We start from the raw sequence: 24,327 nt of genomic DNA on the forward strand, positions 1-24,327 counted from the left end.
CTGGTGTGACTACCATTTGCTTCATGCAGCGCGTCACATCTCCTTCACGTAGAGCTGTTGATTGTGGACTGTGGAATGTTTTCCTACACCTCTTCAATGCTTGTGCGAAGTTGCTGGATATTGGCGGGAACTGGAACACGCTGTCGTACACGTTGATCCAGGTCAAGACCCTGTTGAGGACGACGAGCACGCAGATGAGCTTCCCTGAGGTTTCTGACAGTTTGTGGAGAAATTCTTCGGTTGTGCAAACCCACAGTTTCATCAGCTGTCCGGGTGGCTGGTTTCAGATGATCCCGCAGGTGAAGAAGCCGGATGTGGAGGTCCTGGGCTGGCGTGGTTACACGCCGTCTGCGGTTGTGAGGAAAGTTTGGACGTACTGCCAAATTCTCTAAAACGACGTTGGAGGCGGCTTAAGGTAGAGAAATTAACATTAAATTCTCTGGCAACAGCTCTGGGGGACATTCCTGCACACTCCCTCAACTTGAGACATCGGTGGCATTGTGTTGTTTGACAAAACTTCACATTTTAAAGTGGCCTTTTGTCCCCTTGATCAAGCTGTTTAATCAGCTTCTTGGTATGCCACACCTGTCAGGTGGGTGGATTATCTTGGCAAAGGAGAAATGCTCACTAACAGGGATATAAACAAATTTGTGCAAAAATCTGCACGAAATAAGCTTTTTGTGCATATGGAACATTTCTGGGATCTTTTATTTCAGCCCATGAAACATGGGACCAACACTTTAAATGTTGCATTTTATGTTTTTGTTCAGAATAGTTTTTCTCATTTGGTGAACTTTCACCTGGTTTCTATTTGACCGAGGGACGGTGACGCCTTAGATTGGGTTAGGAATTACATTTTTACATTTTAGTCATTTAGCAGACGCTCTTATCCAGAGCGACTTACAGTAGTGAATGCATACATTTTTTTTTCTTCTCCGTACTGGTCCCCCGTGGGAATCGAACTAGGCAAGTCAGTTAAGAACAAATTCTTATTTTCAATGACGGCCTAGGAACAGTGGGTTAACTGCCTTGTTCAGGGGCAGAACGACAGATTTGTACCTTGTCAGCTCGGGGATTCGAACTTGCAACCTTTCGGTTACTAGCCCAACGCTCTAACCACTAGGCTACCCTGCCGAATTCCACAGTTCTAGACAAAAAGCTGTTTTTATTATTATTATGTGCTGAGGCCAAGAGTGAACTCACACTGTATTTTGTCCCAATCAGGTCAATACAATATCCTGGAACGATACCGGGGAGTACATCTTGTCAGGGTCGGACGATACCAACCTGGTCATCACAAACCCATACAACAGAAAGGTAAGGTGTCAGTCAGATTTTAGTTAAAAAATAATTTTAGTTAAAAAAGATGTGATAATAAAACAGTGCAGGTAAAAAAAAAATAGATGAAAAAAAAGTGTGCAGGTTAGGTTGGAAACAGAAAACAGATTATTCATTCAAACATATGACCTTACATCACCAACATCCTGTTTTTATTATACAGTTACATGGTCGACCTGGGGTGAAATTATAATGGATTGGATGTGTAGATAGTGCTCATTATATGGAGGAGAACTTACCTACTGAAAGATCTTTATCGCCGATAAAGACGGACAGAGAAAAAAAACTGACAGTGAGTAGATCTATAAACCTCCCATCAGCTTAATCAACAGTCAAAGAAATTGGCTGTTGAGAGATTCTGAAAATGAACAATTGCCGATCCAACCTCTCAGGTCTCTTGTGTTGAAGTGGAACATGACCTTGGTCAATTGGGTGCATTGGATTCTTGTAGGATTTTTTTCAGTGCCCAGCTATGCATCATGTATACCCTCTTCTATTTTACAATCTTGTCCAATCATTTACATTTGATAAGCATCTCAGTCAGCAGCACCACCCTGCATCCCACTGCTGGCTTGCCTCTGAAGCTAAGCAGGGTTGGTCCTAGATGGAAGACCAGATGCTGCTGTAAGTGGTGCTGGAGGGCTAGCAGGAGACACTATTTCAGGGCAGTGATTGGGGACATTGCCCTCTGTAGGGTGCAGTCTTTCGGATGGGACGTTAAACAGGTCTCCTGACTCTATGTGGTCAGTAAAGATCCCATGGCACATCGTAAGAGTAGGGGTGTTAACCCTGGTGTCTTGGCTAAATTCCTAATCTGGCCCTCATACCATCACAGCCACCTCATCATCCCCAGCTTCTAATTGGCTCATTGATCTCCTCTCCCCTGTAACTATTCCCCAGGTCGTTGCCGTAAATGAGAATGTTCTGTCAACTTACCTGGTAAAAAAAGTTGGACACAGTTCAACTGACCAGAATGTTTTTTGGTGATTTGAGTTGACATGGGAGAGTAGAACCAAGGTTTCCCTTTTAGTCAGAAGAGGGAGCAACTCATCCCAGGAGTCTTCAATTTAGATGAAGAGGATACCAAGAGATGGAGACACACCTATAGAACCGAACACAATCATACACACCACTGCAACTCGCTACACACACTACTCTCTGGAACTCTCCTCAGGTTAAGGCAACCATACGGTCGGGTCACCGGGCGAACATCTTCAGTGCTAAGTTCATGCCTCAGACCAGTGACCAGCAGATCATCTCGTGCTCTGGGGATGGTATCATCTACTACACCCACACAGAGAAGAGCCCCGACATCAACAGGCAGTGCCAGTTCACCTGCCACTACGGAACAGCCTACGAGGTACTGTACACAAGAGGTTTCTCAACTTGTTTGTACCAGATTTGTGTGCCTGATTTCTTCACATTTTCCTTTTTCACCTTCTCCCTCCCTTTTTCATTTCCTTCTCCTGTCCTCTGTCACCTCCTTCTTTCCCTTCCTCTCTTGCTGCACTCTCCTCCTCCTGTTCTCCTTTTAGATTATGACGGTACCCAACGACCCCTATACGTTCCTGTCGTGTGGGGAGGACGGCACCGTGCGCTGGTTTGACCTGCGCACAAAGACCAGCTGTACTAAAGAGGACTGCAAAGATGTAAGGAAGGAGGGAAATAAATCAATGTTTATTTTTCTAAATCTAAATTTGTATTGCTTTTGAACATAAAACCATCAAACAAAGAACAACAATCAAGACTTTTCTCTTACTTTTTATCTATTATTTGACCTGTGTTTTAATGTCGGCATATTCTGTATCACAACAGTCTGTGATTGGGAGTCCCATAGGGCGGCGCACAATTGGCCCAGCGTCGTCTGGGTTTGGCCGGGGTAGGCCGTCATTGTAAATAAGAATTTGTTCTTAACTGACTTGCCTGGTTAAATAAAAATAAAAAATCTGCTTATTTTATATTGTTTTTAAATCATATCACACCTTTTTCCAGTTTTCCAGATTTTTAGCCCACGGTGGTGGTGGTGTTGTTTACTGTCTCTTCTTCTCACCAGGACATCCTGATCAACTGTCGGCGGGCGGCGACGTCTATCTCCATCAGTCCGCTGGTGCCCTATTATCTAGCGGTGGGCTGCTCCGACAGCTCCGTACGCATCTATGACAGACGCATGCTGGGGACCAGGGCTACGGGTAACAACCCTCTCTGTCTTCTCATGTAGCTCTCCCGGTCTGTCTGTCTTTGTTGTCTGAATTTCCATCAGTAGATACAGTGAGCTCTATAAGTATTGGGACACTGCCACATTTTTTTGTTTGTTTTGGCTCTGTACTCCAGCACTTTGGATTTGAAATGATACAATGACTGAGGTTAAAGTGCTTTCATTTGAGGGTATTTTCATCCATATCGGGTGAACGTTTAGAAATGTTGTACATAGTCCCTACATTTTAGGGGAACAAAGGTAGTGCCCAATAGAAATGAATGGTAAATAATGTAGTGTCATTTTGTAGTCACTTTTATTGTAAGTAAAATGGAATTTGTTTTCAAAAGCTTCTACATATAATGTGGATGCTACCATGATTATAGATAGTCCTGAATGTAGCGTCAATAATGCTGAGTGAGAAAGTTAGACGCATAGTTATCATCCCCCCCCAGAAATGCTAACCTCCCCTGTTATTGTAATGTTGAGAGGTTAGCATGTCATGGGGGTAGGATTTTTGTGCGTCTTGAACTTTCTCACTCATCACTATTGACGATTCATTCAGGACTATCCGTAATCATGGTAGCATCCACATTATTGTTAAAGTGTTTAGAAACACATTCTAGGATCAGTTCGTCCTACCAAAGCCTTAACCCTTCGGGAAGAGAAATGCAAAACTGACCTTGGATCAGAGTCTGGAGCCAACTTGATCAAACAAGTGAATTTTGAGTTACGCTATTAATGACTTACTACAACTACTCACTCAACACTGCCCTATGTCATTCCCTATTGCTTGCCTTTGACTGTCTCACTAAACCCCCCCCCAGGTAACTACATGGGCCGTGGAACGACGGGCATGTGTGTGCGCTTCGTTCCGGCCCACCTGTCCAACAAGTCGTGTCGTGTGACTTCACTCTGCTACAGCGGGGACGGACAGGAGGTGTTGGTCAGCTACTCTTCAGACTACGTCTACCTGTTTGACCCCAATAATGACCAGGCCCGAGAGCTGAAGGGTCCGTCCGAGGAGAGGAGGGAGGAGGTGAGAGGGCGGCAGAGGCACCGCCATTGTGATTTGAGCTAAATATGAGGTGTTTCTGTATGCAAACGGAATTGAGAAATTTGGTTTGGACAGTTGTCCATAAACAAAATATTTATCTTGTATAACCACACTGTTGTGTCTATATCATAAATTATCCTTGTTATTGTGCATACTTGCAGTGTCGGGGGTGAGTATAGCTGGTTGAGTCTGTTACTGTTGGGTACCATCTGTGATGCGGTACAATGAAAGGGCAGGCAGGCAGGGTGAGTGCTGGTCACAGAGATCCACACTGTGCTGCAGTGAGAACAGGCCTCAGGGGAGCACAGGGAAAAGACTACTGCACACAGTCAGGCTAGGATACGTGTGTGTGCACTGTGTATGCCCCTCTGTGAAAGTCTGTGTATACCAGGCGAGAATGACTGCCCCCTCTCATTGAAGCCACGGAAGTTCAAGGCCAACCGCGGTACTCAGGCATTTTTTGCAGAAAACTGGACCTCTCCATTATAGTGAATGGCGGTCTTCGTGGTCAATCTAGGCGTAAATTAAACATTGTTTACGAAGACAATCACGGTACTAATAATTGCTTCTAATACACCAGATGTATGTATTTGAACCGATTTATCGCACACAATAAGTTATAAGGATCATTTAGTTGATAGTGGCAGCCTGCAATATTCCGGTTGGCCTTCAAATTAGTTCCTCAATGAGAAGGGGCAGCACTGATCTATCCTGCAACTTCACTTCCTGGAGTAGCTCAAATGATATCTCTGTGAGCTCAAACTGCGCATGTTGTATCCATGAGAGGCCCTCTTAACCGACTTAATTTGGCTTAAGTGAGCTATTGCGTCTTCATAGGAATGAATGGTGTCACCTGGGCAATGACTTTTTCCATGTCACATATACAGTCATTGGTGTATATGTACTTCAGTGTTTTTTTTTCCCATACACTCTCTGTATTAAGAACATTAATGGTCCATTTACATGAGTGATTGTGGGATTTTATCACGGTACCATGTTTGTTGTCCATATGGGACTTTGCTGGGAGCAGAAACAAACACATGGCTAGACAGACATACTGCAGGTCCCTAATGTAAGCTACTCCTGCACTCTCAAGCCAAGGGGATGTTGATTGTAAACAGACAGAGCTGGCTTTGTGTGGAGCAGCTCTCACAACGAAAGTGCTCTCAGGGCATCTCCTGTTAATGTGTTGTATGGTGGAAGTGCTCTCAGGGCATCTCCTGTTAATGTGTTGTGTGGTGGAAGTGCTCTCAGGGCATCTCCTGTTAATGTGTTGTGTGGTGGAAGTGCTCTCAGGGCATCTCCTGTTAATGTGTTGTGTGGTGGAAGTGCTCTCAGGGCATCTCCTGTTAATGTGTTGTGTGGTGGAAGTGCTCTCAGGGCATCTCCTGTTAATGTGTTGTGTGGTGGAAGTGCTCTCAGGGCATCTCCTGTTAATGTGTTGTGTGGTGGAAGTGCTCTCAGGGCATCTCCTGTTAATGTGTTGTGTTGTGGCTGCTGGTGGTGCACTGAGACGACCCAATGACCCTGAGAGGTCAGGGGGAGGAGAGAGGAAGAGGAGGAAGAAAGTTTGAGCGGGATAATTCAATTTAATGGAGAGAAGGGGGGTGAGGGCAAAGGGAGGGGGGGGGCACACTAAATGCTAGCAGAGAGGAAGGTGTGGGGGGGTGTAAGAAATGTGCTGGATCACGGTCGGATAGTGTGTTCAGCTGTGTCTGGTTTCACCCAGCTCTGCTCCCACATGCCTTTCCAAATACAGTGCCTGGCGCAGGCAATATTCCGCCAACCACCCCACCAAAATAGACCAGGACGGGGACTGTAGGGCCTGCCAAGGAATCTGCCTCTCCTCTTTCTCTCTCTCTTCTGGGCCCTCCATCGCTCTCACCCCTTTCTCTTCCTCCTTTACCCATCATCTTGTTACCCCTGCGACCCTACTTGGGCTCGGGTTCGCTTTCTCCCCCCTTCAGCCCTCTCACCATCTCACCTTTGTTGTTCTCTCTCTCCTTAGCTGCCCCACCTCTGTCTCTCTCTCTCTATGCAGTTGTCATTCTCTATCTATGGTCTCAGTGGAATTTCTTCTCATTCTCCTCCACGTTCTAAATCTCTCTCCACTGAAGCTGGCTGTCCCCCTCTTGTTCTGTGCCCAGGGGAGGAGCAGAGGCAACTGTGTTGGGTGACCAGTTCTCTGGCTCTAAGCCTGTTGTCTTGTGTGTTGGAGACAGCCAGAGGAAAGTGTGTAGTGCAGAGAGAGGTGTGTGTGTGTACTAAATAGGACAGTAACAGGGACTGTAGTGCAGAGAGAGGAGTGTGTGGGGGGGTACTAAATAGGACAGGGACTGTGCCATGTTTTGCATGCTATTTTTAACTGTGCTTAGACTTGACAGACTGTTTTTTTTATGTTTTGTGTGTGTGTCCACAGCTGCGGCAACCCCCAGTGAAGCGTCTTCGTTTACGAGGTGACTGGTCTGACACCGGTCCACGAGCTCGTCCTGAGAGCGAGAGAGAGCGGGATGGTAAGAGTACACAGAATCTCACACACACACATTTTCTCTCTTATTCCCTTCTCTATTGCCTCCTGTCTCTCCCTCTCCTTCCAAATTTCAATTCCATTAGTTTTTATTGGTAAAAAAACAAACAATAACTCTCTCTCACGCTTTCTCTCTCACACTCACGCTTTGTCTTATTCACACACACCTATATATCAAATGTATTTATATAGCCCTTCTTAGATCAGCAGATATCTCAAAGTGCTGTACAGAAACTCAGCCTAAAACCCCAAACAGCAAGCAATGCAGGTGTAGAAGCACGGTGGCTAGGAAAAACTCCCTAGAAAGGCCAAAACCTAGGAAGAAACCTAGAGAGGAACCAGGCTAAGAGGGGTGGTCAGTCCTTTTCTGGCTGTGCTGGGTGGAGATTATAACAGAACATGGCCAAGATGTTCATAAATGACCAACATGGTCAAATAATAATAATCACAGTAGTTGTCGAGGGTGCAACAGGTCAGCACCTCAGGAGTAAATGTCAGTTGGCTTTTCATAGCAAAACATTGAGAGTATCTCTACCACTCCTGCTGTCTCTAGAGAGTTGAAAACAGCAGGTCTGGGACGGGTAGCACGTCCGGTGAATAGGTCAGGGTTCCATAGCCGCAGGCAGAACAGTTGAAACTGGAGCAGCAGCACGGCCAGGTGGACTGGGGACAGCAAGGAGTCATCGTGCCAGGTAGTCCTGAGGCAGGGTCCTAGGGCTCAGGTCCTCAGAGAGAGAGAGAGAGAGAGAGAGAGAGAGGGAGAGAGAGAGAATACTTAAATTCACACAGGACACCGGATAAGACAGGAGAAATACTCCAGATATAACAGACTGACCCTAGCCCCCCGACACAAACTATTGCAGCATAAATACTGGAGGCTGAGACAGGAGTGGTCAGGAGACACTGTGGCCCCATCCGATGATACCCCCGGACAGTGCCAAACAGGCAGGATATAACCCCCACACCACTAGAGGGATATCACCAACTTACCATCCTGAGACAAGGCCGAGTATAGCCCACAAAGATCTCCGCCACGGCACAACCCAAAGGGGGGCGCCAACCCAGACAGGAAGACCACGTCAGTGACTCAATCCACTCAAGTGACGCACCCCTCCTAGGGACGGCATGGAAGAGCACCAGTAAGCCAGTGACTCAGCCCCTGTAATAGGATTAGAGGCAGAGAATCCCAGTGGAGAGAGGGGAACCGGCCAGGCAGAGACGGCAAGGGCGGTTCGTTGCTCCAGTGCCTTTCCGTTCACCTTCACACTCCTGGGCCAGACTAGGACCTACTGAAGTCTTCAATAAAGACTTAAAGGGTGAGACTGAGTCTGCGTCTCTCACATGGCTAGGCAGACCATTCCATAAAAATTGAGCTCTATAGAAGAAAGCCCTGCCTCCAGCTGTTTGCTTAGACATTCTAGGGACAGTTAGGAGGCCTGCGTCTTGTGACCGTAGTGTACATTTACCAGGTCATTTACCACCTTCACAAGTGCAGTGTCAGTACTATGATGGGGTCTAAAACCAGACTGAAGCATTTCGTATACCTTGTTTGTGTTCAGGAAGGCAGTGAGTTGCTGTGCAACAGCTTTTTTTTTTTTAATTGAGAGTATTGGGAAATTCGATATAGGCCAATAGTTTTTTTTCATATTTTCTGGGTCAAGGTTTGGCTTTTTCAAGAGGCTTTATTACTGCCAGTTTTAGTGAGTTTGGTACACATCCGGTGGATAGAGAGCCATTTATTATGTTCAACATAGGAGGGCCAAGCACAGGAAGCAGCTCTTTCAGTTGTTTAGTTGGAATAGGGTCCAGTATGCAGCTTGAAGGTTTAGAGGCCATGATTATTTTCATCATTGTGTCAAGAGATATAGTACTAAAACACTTTAGTGTCTCCCTTGATCCTAGGTCCTGGCAGAGTTGTGCAGACTCAGGACAACTGAGCTTTGGAGGAATACGCAGATTTAAAGAGGAGTCCGTAATTTGCTTTCTAATGATCATGATCTTTTCCTCAAAGAAGTTAAGGAATTTATTACTGCTGAAGTGAAAGCCATCCTGTCTTGGGGAATGGTGCTTTTTAGTTAGCTTTGCGACAGTATCAAAAATACATTTTGGATTGTTCTTATTTTCCTCAATTAAGTTGGAAAAATAGGATGATCGAGCAGCAGTGAGGGCTCTTCGATACTGCACGGTACTGTCTTTCCAAGCTAGTTGGAAGACTTCTAGTTTGGTGTGGCGCCATTTCCGTTCCAATTTTCTGGAAGCTTGCTTCAGAGCTCGGGTATTTTTTGTATACCAGGGAGCTAGTTTTTATGACAAATGTTTTTAGGGGTGCGACTGCATCTAGGGTATTGCGCAAGGTTAAATTGAGTTCCTCAGTTAGGTGGTTAACTGATTCTTGTCCTCTGACGTCCTTGGGTAGGCAGAGGGAGTCTGGAAGGGCATCAAGGAATCTTTGGGTTGTCTGAGAATTTATAGCACGACTTGATGATCCTTGGTTGGGGTCTGAGCCGATTATTTGTTGCGATTGCAAACGTAATAAAATGGTGGTCCGATAGTCCAGGATTATGAGGAAAAACATTAAGATCCACAACATTTATTCCATGGGACAAAACTAGGTCCAGAGTATGACTGTGGCAGTGAGTAGGTCCGGAGACATGTTGGAAAAACCCCACTGAGTCGATGATGGCTCCGAAAGCCTTTTGGAGTGGGTCTGTGGACTTTTCCATGTGAATATTAAAGTCACCAAAAATTTGAATATTATCTGCTATGAATACAATGTCCGATAGGAATTCAGGGAACTCAGTGAGGAAAGCTGTATATGGCCCAGGAGGCCTGTAAACAGTAGCTATAAAAAGTGATTGAGTAGGCTGCATAGATTTCATGACTAGAAGCTCAAAAGACGAAAACTGTGGGTTTTTTTTTGTAAATTGAAATGTGCAATCGTAAATGTTAGCAACACCTCCATCCCGCCTTTGCGGGATGCACGGGGGATATGGTAACCAGGAGGTGAGGCCTCATTTAACACAGTAAATTCATCAGGCTTAAGCCATGTTTCAGTCAGGCCAATCACATCAAGATTATGATCAGTGATTAGTTAATTGACTATAACTGCCTTGGAAGTGAGGGATCTAACATATACATACACACACACCCGGATAACTCTCTAATCTTCTCCATCTCCTCCAGCTCTAATCTTTCCCACAGAGCACTGCCTCTCATTGCTAACGGGGCCTATCTCTGTCCACGGGGATCTCGTTAGCTTTAGCTCCCACTGACGCACAGCTTATACCGGGCCCAGTTGAGACTATGATGAAGCTGTCTCTTGCTATCACAGACCTTTATCGATGTTAGGGTATTGTAGAATAAGGAGAAGGGAACATTTTCCCCACCAGGTCAGCAGTTATAATTTCTGGATGATGCAGTGGATTGGTAGTCCGCTGTTGGCTATTGAGGGACTTATATGGCAAGCAATACCCTGATATCATTAACTCATTCTGGCCCAGGCAGCACTGTTAATACTGTCAGGGGAGTGACACAAGGATTCTCTAGACCAGGAGTCTCCAACATTTTTGTAGCATGAGGGCTACTTTAAAAGAATGAACAGGTGCGAGCTACTAAGCACATTCTTCTCTTCTCCTCTCCCCTGCAACTCTTCCCTGGCTCCTTAGTGTACAAGAGAAAGTAGTGCACTGTTTTCTGTCAATATACCTGATAAAATAATGGTTAATAAACAACTAAGGGGGGCCCTTAACCTCCCTGGGCAAGGTAGTCAACAGCCAGTGGAATCGCGTGGCGCGAAATACAAATACCTCATAAATGCTATAACTTCAATTTCTCAAACATATTACTATTTTACACCATTTTTAAAGACAAGACTCTCGTTAATCTAACCACACTGTCCGATTTCAAAAAGGCTTTACAGCGAAAGCAAAACATTACATTATGTCAGGAGAGTACCCTGCCAAAAATAATTACACAGCCATTTTCAAAGCATGCATGTATGTCACAAAAACCAAAACCACAGCTAAATGCAGCACTAACCTTTGATGATCTTCATCAGATGACACTCCTAGGATATTATGTTATACAATACATGCATGCATGTTTTGTTCAATCAAGTTCATATTTATCAAAAACCAGCTTTTTACATTAGCATGTGATGTTCAGAACTAGCATACCCACCGCAAACTTCCGGTGAATTTACTTAATTACTCACGATTAACGTTCACAAAATACATAATTATTTTAAGAATTATAGATACAGAACTCCTTTATGCAATCGCGGTGTCAGATTTTAAAATAGCTTTTCGGCGAAAGCACATTTTGCAATATTCTGAGTAGATAGCCCGGCCATCACGGCTAGCTAATTTGACACCCACCAAGTTTGGCCCTCACCAAAGTCAGATTTACTATAAGAAAAATTGGATTACCTTTGCTGTTCTTCCTCAGAATGCACTCCCAGGACTTCTACTTCAACAACAAATGTTGTTTTGGTTCGAAATAATCCATAGGGTTACGCGCAGCCGCATTTCGTGACAAAAAAAAAATCTAAATATTCCATTACCGTACTTCGAAGCATGTCAAACGCTGTTTAAAATCAATTTTTATGCCATTTTTCTCGTAAAATAGCGATAATATTCCAACCGAGTGACGTTATATTCATTCATAGACTGAAAGAAAAACATGGAGTCCTCTCGTGGACGCGCACTGCAGTGTCATTGTTCTCAGCCTGACCACTCACAAAAACTCCTGCTGTTTTTTGCCCAGAGACTGCAGAGACGTCATTGCACTCAATGGCGCCTTCTGAGAGCCAATGGAAGCCTTAGAAAATGTCACGTTACAGCAGAGATGCTGTATTTTTGATAGAGATGCCCTAGAAGTAGAACAAATTGTCAGACAGGGCACTTCCTGCATGGAATCTTCTTAGGTCTTTGCCTGCCATATGAGTTATGTTATACTCACAGACACCATTCAAACAGTTTTAGAAACTTTAGAGTGTTTTCTATCCAAATCTACTAATTATATGCATATTCTCATTTCTGGGCAAGAGTAGTAACCAGATTAAATCAGGTACGTTTTTTATCCAGCTGTGCAAATACTGCCCCCCCCTTCTTTCCTCCAAATTGTTACATTTTTTTTCTCTTTTATTTTTCCTGGTTTTAGATTTATTTTGCTTTTCACACTCAAAATTACAATTGGTCATAGAAAAACAACGAAATTGGATGTTCTGAGTCCATGTCAAGGCATAAAACGGGGAATGGAAACGCTTTAGGAAGTAAATCTAAGCAAAGAGATGTAGTCAGTCCACTAATACTAAACATGTGCATTTAACATAAAAACAAACCTATATTTAGTATTTTGATCGCCGATAAGGTTTTTTTGAGCTATGGGGACGCCATTTTAAATTACCATAGTAACGACCGACGCCAGTGCGCCACTGGCAGGAATCATCAAATTGACTTTGCTTCTAATACACCAAGTATGTACGTGGAGTGTGACTCGAAGGGCGTGTTAGGTGCGGACAACGAAGATGGCAACAACAAGTAGTAATTCAAACATGAACTGTATAGCGCCAGGTTGTATGAATTGGCTCCCAAAAAATGACCCTCGGTAAACTACCATCGGCTGCCCAAGGACGCACAACTTTTGAAGATGTCCGGAAGAGGAAGGACGTCCCAACTCGAGCTAGCAGGACCTGCAGACAGCATTTCGCTGAGGCAGACTCCGCGATGAAGGGCACTTTCGATGCAGCAACCGGGAGTTTCCGAATGGAAAGGAGTCATAAACCTACGTTGAAGCCCTCTGCTTGCTCCTCCATTTGAAATTGAGGGTTATGATGTAAGGGTTACCGGCCGACCATCATCAACATCGCTGACTTTGGAGTCAAGCAAAAAGCGACTGAACGGAGGAGGCAATGCAATGGAGCCAGAGGTAATGTTAACCAGGCATGTCTGTTGTTGACTAGGCTAGCGTTAGACGTCACTGGACAACTTTGTTGCAACTCTAGTTGAAGATAACTAGCTAACGTTAATTGCGTCTCAAGTGTTTTGTGTAACACCTTCACGGCAAATAACATTTGCAAGCAACTAACGTTAAACTGCAACTAAAATTGGAACACAGTTTATCAGTGTACCGCTGTTATTAGATAACGTTAGTTACTGTAGCTAGCTTCCACCTCAGATAGTCAAGTATTGTAATACATTTTGTTGACAGATTTAGTTTTTGTAATGTTTTGTTAGCTCCACCTCATTTAGCTTGACTGAAGTTGACATAGCTAATGTTTGCTGAAAAATAAATAAATGTCCCTGTATTTGCTGTGTGTGTGTGTGTTGACATTATACAAGACAGGTAGCTCGCAAATGGCTACCCAGACTATTTGCAAATATTTTCATCCTGGAGGAAATGCAGGAGGCAGAGGAGGTACATGCAAATGCTAGTTTATGCAGTGATTCTTGAATATAACTATAGCCTAATTGATGCCTTAATTGTTTTCTACCAACAGGAAAGAACAGTTAGAACAGCATACAAAACTGACCCCTGGGTGCCAGAGTGTTCCTGTGCTGTGGTGGAGAAGAGGTCCACGTGACCATCACTAAAGAGCTCAGGGCCCAGCTAAATTGCGCTCACGACCATCAGTATACAACCGAGTCCTGCCCCTAAAAGCCACAGATTGAGCTGACGGAGATTGAGATCAGTGAAGATCTTAACTCGCTGTATGAACCTGAGAGCTCAGAATCACAATGATAACAGTGCGAGCCGAGATATACTATCGATCACTTTGGGGGAGCGGGCTGGTGTTCCGAAAATGGAGAAGGAGCAGGCCATTCAACAGCTAATTCAAAGATACACCCATCCATAAAGGGAATCTGAGTGGATTTTTTTCCACTGATTATTATTTATTTATTTTTAAAACCTATTTAGTTGGATGTGCTACCTTGTCCCGGTCCTGCTGTTTCGACTCTCTCTCGACCTATGAATGCTTAGCTATGAAAAGCCAACTGGCATTTGCTCTGAGTTGTTGAACTGTTGCACCCTCTATAACCACTGTGGTAATTATTTTGATGATTTAAAAGGGTCTTTTGTAAATACATTTGATTGTTTGCTGTGCTGGATGTCTGAGTGATTGGACATTTTTATAGTATCTGTAACATATTTGGGTGTGTATTTAATCTGCATCTTAACTTCTTAAAGTGGCAATCAGCATTAGAAACAGTCTCCCTGCTTCTCTTTCGGTAAAAAGCTGAGGGATGGGGCTGGAGAAATGTAACCACTCTCAAAAGCAAGGACTGACCATCCATGATATCAAAATTGTAATCCTTTTCTATGATCTGTTTTCACTACCATGTACCCAGTTCGCTTTGGATAAAGGCGTCTGCTAAATGGCATATATTATTAAAGTCTACTTTGACTCAACTAGCTGTCCAGTGTAGTTACCATTCCTTTCCAATAGATGGCAGCCAAAGCTAGTTGAAGTCAGTACTCTAGTGACAGGGACACGGGATAAGTGCGCACTGAAAGTAGTTTTTATCTTCAAAGCAAGTTTATCTGGTTATGCTTGAACTTGTTGTTATAGTGGACAAGCTAACTAATACTATTTTTACATAATGCGCAGGCATTAGGTCTATGTCTTAGGCCAGGCTAGATTTACGCTGCGGTCAAAGGCGCTGTATCTCAGTGCTAGAGGCGTCACTACAGACCCTGGTTTGATTCCAGGCAGAATCACAACAGGCCGTGATTGGGAGTCCCATAGGGCAGCGCACAATTGGCCCAGTGTTGTTAGGGTTTGGCTGGGGTAGGCAGGCATTGTAAATAAGAATTTGTTCTTAACTGACTTGCCTAGTTAAAAAATGGTAGAATAAAAACATTATTCAATGCCTTTGCTTCTGGCTATGTGCTCCTTACACGAAACCCAAACCGGCTGTGCACGTGTGCCATCATGCATAAATGTTTTTTGTCCCCCCACACCAAACGCGATCATGACGCGCAGGTTTAAATATCAAAACAAACTCTGAACCAATTGTAATAATTTGGGAACAAGTCGAAAAGCATTAAATATTTATGGCAGTTCAGCTAGCTAGCTTGCACTTGCTAGCTAATTTGTCCTATTTAGCTAGCTTGCTGTTGCTAGCTAATTTGTCCTGGGATATAAACATTTAGTTATTTTACCTGAAATGCACAAGGTCCTCTAGTCCACCAATTAATCCACACATAAAACGGTCAGCCGAATCGTTTCTAGTCATCAAGCCTCCTTCCAGGCCTTTTCTTCTCAACTTTATATTGCGATTGGCAACTTTCATAAATTAGGTGCATTACCGCCACTGGCCTCGTTAGTCTTTCAATCACCCACGTGGGTATAACTAATTAGGAGATGGCACATGGGTACCTGTTTCTATAAACCAATGAGGAGATGGGAGAGGCAGGACTTGCAGCGTGACCTGCGTCAGAAATAGAACTGATTTCTATTTTAGCCCTTGGCAACGAAGACACTCATTGGTGCGTGCGTGCAATAATTGAATAATATAGATTTAGAAATGTATTTTGCGAGCGGTGTAGTCAGCCTGTTATGGAAGAAACGACACACGCAGGGATGAGACCCCATACACCTCGTCCAGTTCTCCCTTGTGTCCACAGGGTGAACTGGCGATAAACTGCCAGCCTGTATGCTCTGCAAACAAAATCATAAGACAAGTTAATATGATACCAAAACTAAATCGCAATGTATTTATAATGAGTACGCTCCATTATTGGTTAGAATGAGTTTTCATGAATCATGATGCTGTCTGCGATTTGAACTCCGGTCGTCTAATCAAAAGGTAAATGAGTTACCAACGTGCCAAACAGTGCTGGCAATAAACATCGTTAACCTCTCTGGTATCATTGGGACGCTAGCGTCCCACCTCGACAACAGCCAGTGAAATTGCAGGGCGCCAAATTCAAACAACAGAAATCACATAATTAAAATTCCTCAAACATACAAGTATTATACACCATTTTAAAGATACACTTCTTGTTAATCCAACCACAGTGTCCGATTTCAAAAAGGCTTTACAGCGAAAGCACACCATGCGATTATGTTAGGACAGCGCCTAGCCACAAGAAACTATACAGACATTTTCCAGCCAAGGAGAGGACTCACAAAAGTCAGAAATAGCGATTAAATGAATCACTAACCTTTGATCTTCATCTGGTGGCACTCCCAGGACTCCATGTTACACAATAAATGTTTGTTTTGTTCAATAAAGTCCCTTTTTATATCCAAAAACCTCACTTTAAATTGGCGCGTTATGTTCAGTAATGCATTGTCTCAAATAACATCCGGTGAAATTGCAGAGAGCCAAATCAAATTACAGAAATACTCATCATAAACATTGATGAAAGATACAAGTGTTATACATAGGATTAAAGATAAACGTCTTGTTAATCGAGCCGCTGTGTCAGATTTTCAAAAGGCTTTATGGCGAAAGCACACCATGCGATTATGTTAGGACAGCGCCTAGCCACAAAACACCATACAGACATTTTCCAGCCAAGGAGAGGACTCACAAAAGTCAGAAATAGCGATTAAATTAATCACTTGCCTTTGATCTTCATCTGGTGGCATTCCCAGGACTACATGTTACACAAATGTTCGATAATGCCCCTCTTTATATCCAACAACCTCAGTTTTGTTGGTGCGTTTAGTTCAGTAATCCAAAGGCACAAAGCGTGCTCTCAACATCCAGACGAAAAGTCAAAGTACATTAAAAGTTCATAGAAACATGTCAAACGATGTTTAAAATCATTCCTCAGGTTGTTTTTGTTATAAATAATCAATATTTCAACCGGACAAAAGCTTTGTCAATAGAAAAGGAGAAACAAGAAAGGCACGCTCCTGATCATGCGCTTGACTCATGTCTGGAAATTTCCACTGTCCGCTCATTGAAAGTGCTGTATCTCCCTCATTTTTCAGAGTAAAAGCCTGAAACGATGCCTAAAGACTGGCCACATGTAGAAGAAGCCATAGAGATCGTGAACTGGGTCCTAAGTCTTTGTATGGTGGATAGGCTTTCAATGGAAAAACAGCCTTTCAAAATAATAGTACTTCCTGGATGGAAACTTTAGTGTTTTCTATCAAAATCTACCAATTATATTCATATCTTAGCTGCTGGGCCTGAGTAGCAGGCAGTTTAATTTGGGCACGCTTTTCATACAAAATTCCGAATGCTGCCCCCTACCCTAGTGAAGTTAAAGGATACTGATTATATACACTGCTCAAAAAAATAGAGGGAACACTTAAACAACACATCCTAGATCTGAATGAAAGAAATAATCTTATTGAATACTTTTTTCTTTACATAGTTGAATGTGCTGACAACAAAATCACACAAAAATAATCAATGGAAATCCAATTTACCAACCCATGGAGGTCTGGATTTGGAGTCACACTCAAAATTAAAGTGGAAAACCACACTACAGGCTGATCCAACTTTGATGTAATGTCCTTAAAACAAGTCAAAATGAGTCTCAGTAGTGTGTGTGGCCTCCACGTGCCTGTATGACCTCCCTACAACGCCTGGGCATGCACCTGATGAGGTGGCGGATGGTCTCGTGAGGGATCTCCTCCCAGACCTGGACTAAAGCATCCGCCAACTCCTGGACAGTCTGTGGTGCAACGTGGCATTGGTGGATGGAGCGAGACATGATGTCCCAGATGTGCTCAGTTGGATTCAGGTCTTGGGAACGGGTGGGCCAGTCCATAGCATCAATGCCTTCCTCTTGCAGGAACTGCTGACACACTCCAGCCACATGAGGTCTAGCATTCTCTTGCATTAGGAGGAACCCAGGGCCAACCGCACCAGCATATGGTCTCACAAGGGGTCTGAGGATCTCATCTCGGTACCTAATGGCAGTCAGGCTACCTCTGGCGAGCACATGGAGGGCTGTGCGGCCCCCCCAAAGAAATGCCACCCCATACCATGACTGACCCACCGCCAAACCGGTCATGCTGGAGGATGTTGCAGGCAGCAGAACGTTCTCCACGGCGTTTCCAGACTCTGTCACATGTGCTCAGTGTGAACCTGCTTTCATCTGTGAAGAGCACAGGGCGCCAGTGGTGAATTTGCCAATCTTGGTGTTCTCTGGCAAATGCCAAACGTCCTGCACGGTGTTGGGCTGTAAGCACAACCCCCACCTGTGGACGTCGGGCCCTCATACCACCCTCATGGAGTCTGTTTCTGACCGTTTGAGCAGACACATGCACATTTGTGGCCTGCTGGAGGTCATTTTGCAGGGCTCTGGCAGTGCTCCTCCTGCTCCTCCTTGCACAAAGGCGGAGGTAGCGGTCCTGCTGCTGGGTTGTTGCCCTCCTACGGCCTCCTCCACGTCTCCTGATGTACTGGCCTGTCTCCTGGTAGCGCCTCCATGCTCTGGACACTATGCTGACAGACACAGCAAACCTTCTTGCCACAGCTCGCATTGATGTGCTATCCTGGATGAGCTGCACTACCTGAGCCACTTGTGTGGGTTGTAGACTCCGTCTCATGCTACCACTAGAGTGAAAGCACCGCCAGCATTCAAAAGTGACCAAAACATCAGCCAGGAAGCATAGGAACTGAGAAGTGGTCTGTGGTCATCACCTGCAGAACCACTCCTTTATTGGGGGTGTCTTGCTTATTGCCTATAATTTCCACCTGTTGTCTATTCCATTTGCACAACAGCATGTGAAATTTATTGTCAATCAGTGTTGCTTCCTAAGTGGACAGTTTGATTTCACAGAAGTGTGATTGACTTGGAGTTACATTGTGTTGTTTAAGTGTTCCCTTTATTTTTTTGAGCAGTCTATATTGAGCTCCTACCCACTACTGATATTAACCTTTTAAACAATTTATAATCAAGCAAATTACACCAATTATTTAACTGGCATATCGGCTGCTGACTGGTCAAGTAACCTCTTCTACCAGGAAGTCCTTCATAACGATTAGTGACACGTCCAATAAATACATCACCATTCAGGCAGACTGACAGGAACCTCTGACTGGATGTAATACAGCCACCATCCAGACAGACTGACAGGAACCTCTGACTGGATGTAATACAGCCACCATCCGCTGGGATTTTGTGCTGTAGCGACCACCATTTCTTACATCTCACACACACTCATACTCTAGACATTATCTGGCAGCATCCCCACTCACACCAGTTTGTGTTTGCCTACGCCGATCCACTAGCTGAGGTGTTTCAGGCGGCATATCTGTGTTGTTACTGCTACGAGAACTAGTTGATCTGGGGCAACGATCGGCTCGCCTAGTTAAAGGTTGAATAAATAAAATAAAAACGATCGTCTCAAACATGAACGGCTTCAGTAGGTTTATTGGCTCCCTAACTAACATTATTTAATTCTCTGTAATTAACTCATTCTCAGACTCTGAGCTACTCGGTAATTTCAGACATTTTTGGGAGTTCCAAAATGTTCTCCTGCCAGTGATGCAACAATGCCAATATGTTGATTTACAGTTAGCTGGTGTTCTAGCTAGCTGGTGTTTCCATTCGCCTTTATTTCACATCAGAAGACACATCTTTTTAGGTCTGGAAGAAAACTAGCATTTAGATTTTTGAGTGTAATTCCCCTTTTTTTAATTGCGCATCTAGTGAGTGAGGAATGTGCCAGTTTAGCAATGCTGCTCAAATTTCATAGCAAGTTTGCAAATAACTAATAATGGATACAAATTATATGCTTACTCATGATATACTTCTGCCAGATAAGCCTACTTTGCAGTTAACATTTAATTGAGAGGGTTTCGGGGGAAGTATTTCTGTTAACCCACATGATTAACTGGCTAAACAGAGTGATGGAAATAATTATCAGATATTGTGTTAGGTTTGGCTTTTTAAGCCAATAGTGGTTAACCAGGGGTGGGATAATGTTGATTAGATAGTAGCTGGGAGCTTTCTGTGTCTGATACTTGAGATTTGTTTATGACAGTTTGCGGTGGAGTACTTTCAGAATTGTTTGGCGAGCTACTCATAGGTGGGCTGTGAGCTACTGGTAGCTCACAATCGACCTGTTGGTGACCCCTGCCCTAGACAGATGGTAAAGCGGGCAACAGTAACTTTGTGGGTTTTCAATGGAATGTTGTGCTGAGAAATGCCAGCCAGTCGTGTCATTCATGCTAACTCAGGCTCTGACCTTTAACCCCCCCCCCCCCCCCCCCCCCCCCCAGGAGAGCAGAGTCCCAACGTGTCGCTGATGCAGAGGATGTCGGACATGTTGTCCCGCTGGTTTGAGGAGGCCAGCGAGGCCCAGGGCAGCCGGGGGACCACGCGCCCTCAGACACGCCCTACAGGTGAGACACTGGGACAGGGTAGTGGTTGGCCCGTTGCCACATATCTATGATTAGACCGTATTTATTTATTTGGGCTGCACCAGTGTTTTGTTTATGAAAGGCAAAAAATACAATTCAATACAACAGATTAGAACTTTATAAAAAGACATGCTTCAGAAAAAAAAATAAACACATATTTCCTGCATCTCCTCCAGGCACTCTTCCTCGCATAGAGGGGGCCCCCACCATCCCAACACTCCCTACAATACCCCCTCCACAAGCCGTCAGAGCCTTAGAGGGCTCTGTGGAAATGGAGGCCTCCGCCGTCAACCCTGTACCTGTACCCCTCTCCAAGTCCACCTCCTTCTCAGGGTCATCGTCAACGGTTACAGCACATCCTCCGTCAACCTCCTCATCCATGGAAGGCTCGGTGCTTACCTCATGCGCCCTCACCTCCTCCCCAGATTCAGAGCAGAGAAGTCAGGCAGACACTGCTGTGACCTCCACGCCAACACCCACCACAGAGGCTGCACTGTCCGGTAAGAGTCGCGTAGAGAGAACACACACATACAATGAGTACTTAAATCAAAACTGACATTTTAGCTCTCCAGTCCACTAAGATGCAATTTTTCCCATAAGAGGGCCGAGTAATTGTCATCGTATTTGATTTGAGGAGAGCCAACAGGTGATTCACAGTTAGAGTTCTAAAGGGAGTGTATATTACTGGAAACTTTATACGTTTACCAGGAAACTACCAGAATATTCAAGTATAAATTACCAAAGTTAGATTAGATTGTCATAGATATTCTGTTAATTACCTAAATTCATGAAGATTCCTCTGACTTTTGTAAATTACCGGTCACTTTCCAACCCTACTCACAGTAAACTGCCACTAGCAGGACATAACGTGTGTGTGTGTGTGCGCGCGCAGACTATGGGAGTGTGTGTGGAAGCTGTACCACTCAAGCAGCTGCCTTACCCTCTCTTTCTACTGTTTCCTTTATTTTCCTTTATTGCCTCTCCTCCTCTTCCTCCTTGTCCCTCTCGTCTCTCCACCTCGGTCCCTCTCGTCTCTCCACCTCGGTCCCTCTCGTCTCTCCACCTCTGTCCCTCTCGTCTCTCCACCTCTGTCCCTCTCGTCTCTCCACCTCTGTCCCTCTCGTCTCTCCACCTCTGTCCCTCTCGTCTCTCCACCTCTGTCCCTCTCGTCTCTCCACCTCTGTCCCTCTCGTCTCTCTGTCCCTCTCGTCTCTCTGTCCCTCTCGTCTCTCTGTCCCTCTCGTCTCTCTGTCCCTCTCGTCTCTCTGTCCCTCTCGTCTCTCTGTCCCTCTCGTCTCTCTGTCCCTCTCGTCTCTCTGTCCCTCTCGTCTCTCTGTCCCTCTCGTCTCTCTGTCCCTCTCTGTCCCTCTTGTCTCTCTGTCCCTCTCGTCTCTCTGTCCCTCTCGTCTCTCTGTCCCTCTCTGTCCCTCTCGTCTCTCTGTCCCTCTCGTCTCTCTGTCCCTCTCGTCTCTCTGTCCCTCTCGTCTCTCTGTCCCTCTCTGTCCCTCTCTGTCCCTCTCGTCTCTCTGTCCCTCTCTGTCCCTCTCGTCTCTGTCCCTCTCGTCTCTCTGTCCCTCTCGTCTCTCTGTCCCTCTCGTCTCTCTGTCCCTCTCGTCTCTGTCCCTCTCGTCTCTGTCCCTCTCGTCTCTCTGTCCCTCTCGTCTCTCTCGTCTCTCTGTCCCTCTCGTCCCTCCGCCCCTCCGTCCCTCTCGTCCCTCCGTCCCTCTCGTCCCTCCGTCCCTCTCGTCCCTCCACCCCTCTGTCCCTCCACCCCTCTGTCCCTCCACCCCTCTGTCCCTCCACCCCTCTGTCCCTCCACCCCTCTGTCCCTCCACCCCTCTGTCCCTCTGTCCCTCCGCCCCTCTCGTCCCTCTGTCCCTCCGCCCCTCTCGTCCCTCTTTCCCTCCGCCCCTCTCGTCCCTCTTTCCCTCCGCCCCTCTCGTCCCTCTTTCCCTCCGTCCCTCTCGTCCCTCTTTCCCTCTGTCCCTCTCGTCCCTCTTTCCCTCTGTCCCTCTCGTCCCTCTTTCCCTCTGTCCCTCTCGTCCCTCTGTCCCTCTGTCCCTCTGTCCCTCTGTCCCTCTGTCCCTCTCGTCCCTCTGTCCCTCTCGTCCCTCTCGTCCCTCTCGTCCCTTTCGTCCCTCTGTCCCTCTGTCCCTCTGTCCCTCTGTCCCTCTGTCCCTCTCGTCCCTCTGTCCCTCTGTCCCTCTGTCCCTCTGTCCCTCTGTCCCTCTCGTCCCTCTGTCCCTCTGTCCCTCTGTCCCTCTCGTACCTCTCGTCCCTCTGTCCCTCTGTCCCTCTGTCCCTCTGTCCCTCTCGTCCCTCTCGTCCCTCTGTCCCTCTGTCCCTCTCGTCCCTCTCGTCCCTCTGTCCCTCTCGTCCCTCTCGTCCCTCTTTCCCTCTCGTCCCTCTCGTCCCTCTGTCCCTCTCGTCCCTCTTTCCCTCTTTCCCTCTCGTCCCTCCACCCCTCCACCCCTCCACCCCTCTGTCCCTCTCGTCCCTCTTTCCCTCTGTCCCTCTCGTCCCTCCACCCCTCCACCCCTCTGTCCCTCTCGTCCCTCCTCCCCTCTGTACCTTTCGTTTCTCCACCTCTCTGTCCCTCTCGTCTCTCCACCTCTCTCTGTCTCTCTCTGTCCCTCTCGTCTATCCACCTCTATGTTAGAGTACGGCCCTCATCGGCTGCCGGTAAGTTTAGTGTGTAGGCGCTTGCAGCGGCTGCTCCTGTTGGCCGACCCCCCAGGACAGAGTCAATCCTCTTCCTCCACCGCAGGCACTGAGAGCCAATCACAGGGGGCTGTTGCTGCTGCCACCAAGATGGCCCCCCCTACAGGTTACAGTCACTCCCCCATTGCTGACTATACATTTTCTATAACTGGGCTAATAACTCACTAACTAGCAAAGGATATGTACAAATGTGCACACGTGGCTGCATGCAGCTCTTGCTTTGATCTCAAAACAAGGGCAATTACTCATGACCGCTCATGCTGTAAAAACAATCCAGTTCAAAGTGAATGGCACAGATCCATATATGGCAATGGTCTATTTGCATATTGGCCTACTGCAGCTCTGATTGGTTATGGCGCACCGGTTTTTGTAGAGTACTGGCTGAATCGTGCGTGTCAATGTAATAGAATCATACTCCGATTCGTTCTGCCTACAACAAAATCTCTTGCATAGTTAGTTTTGTTTCGGTATGTTGCATTGAAAATTACTAATATTGCGTTGATTCGATCACAATTCCCACAGTAAAGGAAAATGTTGATAGTGTTCACTCAACTTTCTAGAGAAATTCCCCTGTTAAGTTCTTCTCTGCGCCAGCTGATATTTCTTCTGCGCGGCAGTCACGGGGGAGCTGTGCACCCGCTCATGCACCATAAAAACAGTTTTTTAGACATTTTTGCACATATATTAAAGATAAACAACTGACATTTACATAAGTATTCAGACCCTTTACTCAATACTTAGTTGAATCACCTTTGGCAGCGATTACAGCCTCAAGTCTTCTTGGGTATGACGCTACATTCTTGGCACACCTGTATTTGGGGAATTTCTCCCATTCTTCTCTGCAGATCCTCTCAAGTTCTGTCAGGTTGGATGGGGAGGGCCGCTGCACAACTATTTTCAAGTCTCTCCAGAGATGTTTAATCGGGTTGAAGTCCGGGCTCTGGCTCGGCCACTCAATGACATTCAGAGACCTGTCCCAAAGCCACTCCTGCATTGTCTTGACTGTGTGCTTAGGGTTGTTGTCCTGTTGGAAGGTGCACCTTCACCCCAGTCTGAGGTCCTGAGCGCTGTGGAGCAGGTTTTCAAGGATCTCTCTGTACTTTCCACCGTTCATCTTTCCCTCGATCCTGACCAGTCTCCCAGTCCCTGCTGC

The 24,327-nt window shown here is 45.7% G+C and overlaps 1 protein-coding gene and 1 long non-coding RNA gene across 6 annotated transcripts in view; both read left to right on the forward strand.

Moving 5' to 3' along the window:
- LOC115161295 (DDB1- and CUL4-associated factor 6) overlaps positions 1-24,327 on the forward strand; it is a 67,240-nt gene that overhangs the window by 16,781 nt on the left and 26,132 nt on the right. For 3 of the 5 annotated variants that reach the window (XM_029712153.1, XM_029712154.1, XM_029712155.1), the window contains exons 3-11: positions 1,225-1,317; positions 2,513-2,698; positions 2,874-2,987; positions 3,392-3,527; positions 4,360-4,571; positions 7,009-7,102; positions 20,313-20,435; positions 20,630-20,953; positions 23,113-23,280. In XM_029712153.1, coding sequence (XP_029568013.1) covers positions 1,225-1,317; positions 2,513-2,698; positions 2,874-2,987; positions 3,392-3,527; positions 4,360-4,571; positions 7,009-7,102; positions 20,313-20,435; positions 20,630-20,953; positions 23,113-23,280 — 1,450 coding nt within the window. The remainder of the gene's footprint in view (positions 1-1,224; positions 1,318-2,512; positions 2,699-2,873; positions 2,988-3,391; positions 3,528-4,359; positions 4,572-7,008; positions 7,103-20,312; positions 20,436-20,629; positions 20,954-23,112; positions 23,281-24,327) is intronic. The other 2 variants (XM_029712156.1, XM_029712157.1) reach the window with 1 other exon arrangement.
- On the forward strand, positions 12,269-14,527 carry LOC115161298 (uncharacterized). The gene is made up of 2 exons (XR_003869231.1): positions 12,269-13,044; positions 13,616-14,527. It is a non-coding gene; the product is annotated as an uncharacterized LOC115161298 (long non-coding RNA).

Source organism: Salmo trutta, chromosome 24, assembly GCF_901001165.1.
Source record: "Salmo trutta chromosome 24, fSalTru1.1, whole genome shotgun sequence".
NCBI classification, from domain to species: domain Eukaryota; kingdom Metazoa; phylum Chordata; class Actinopteri; order Salmoniformes; family Salmonidae; genus Salmo; species Salmo trutta.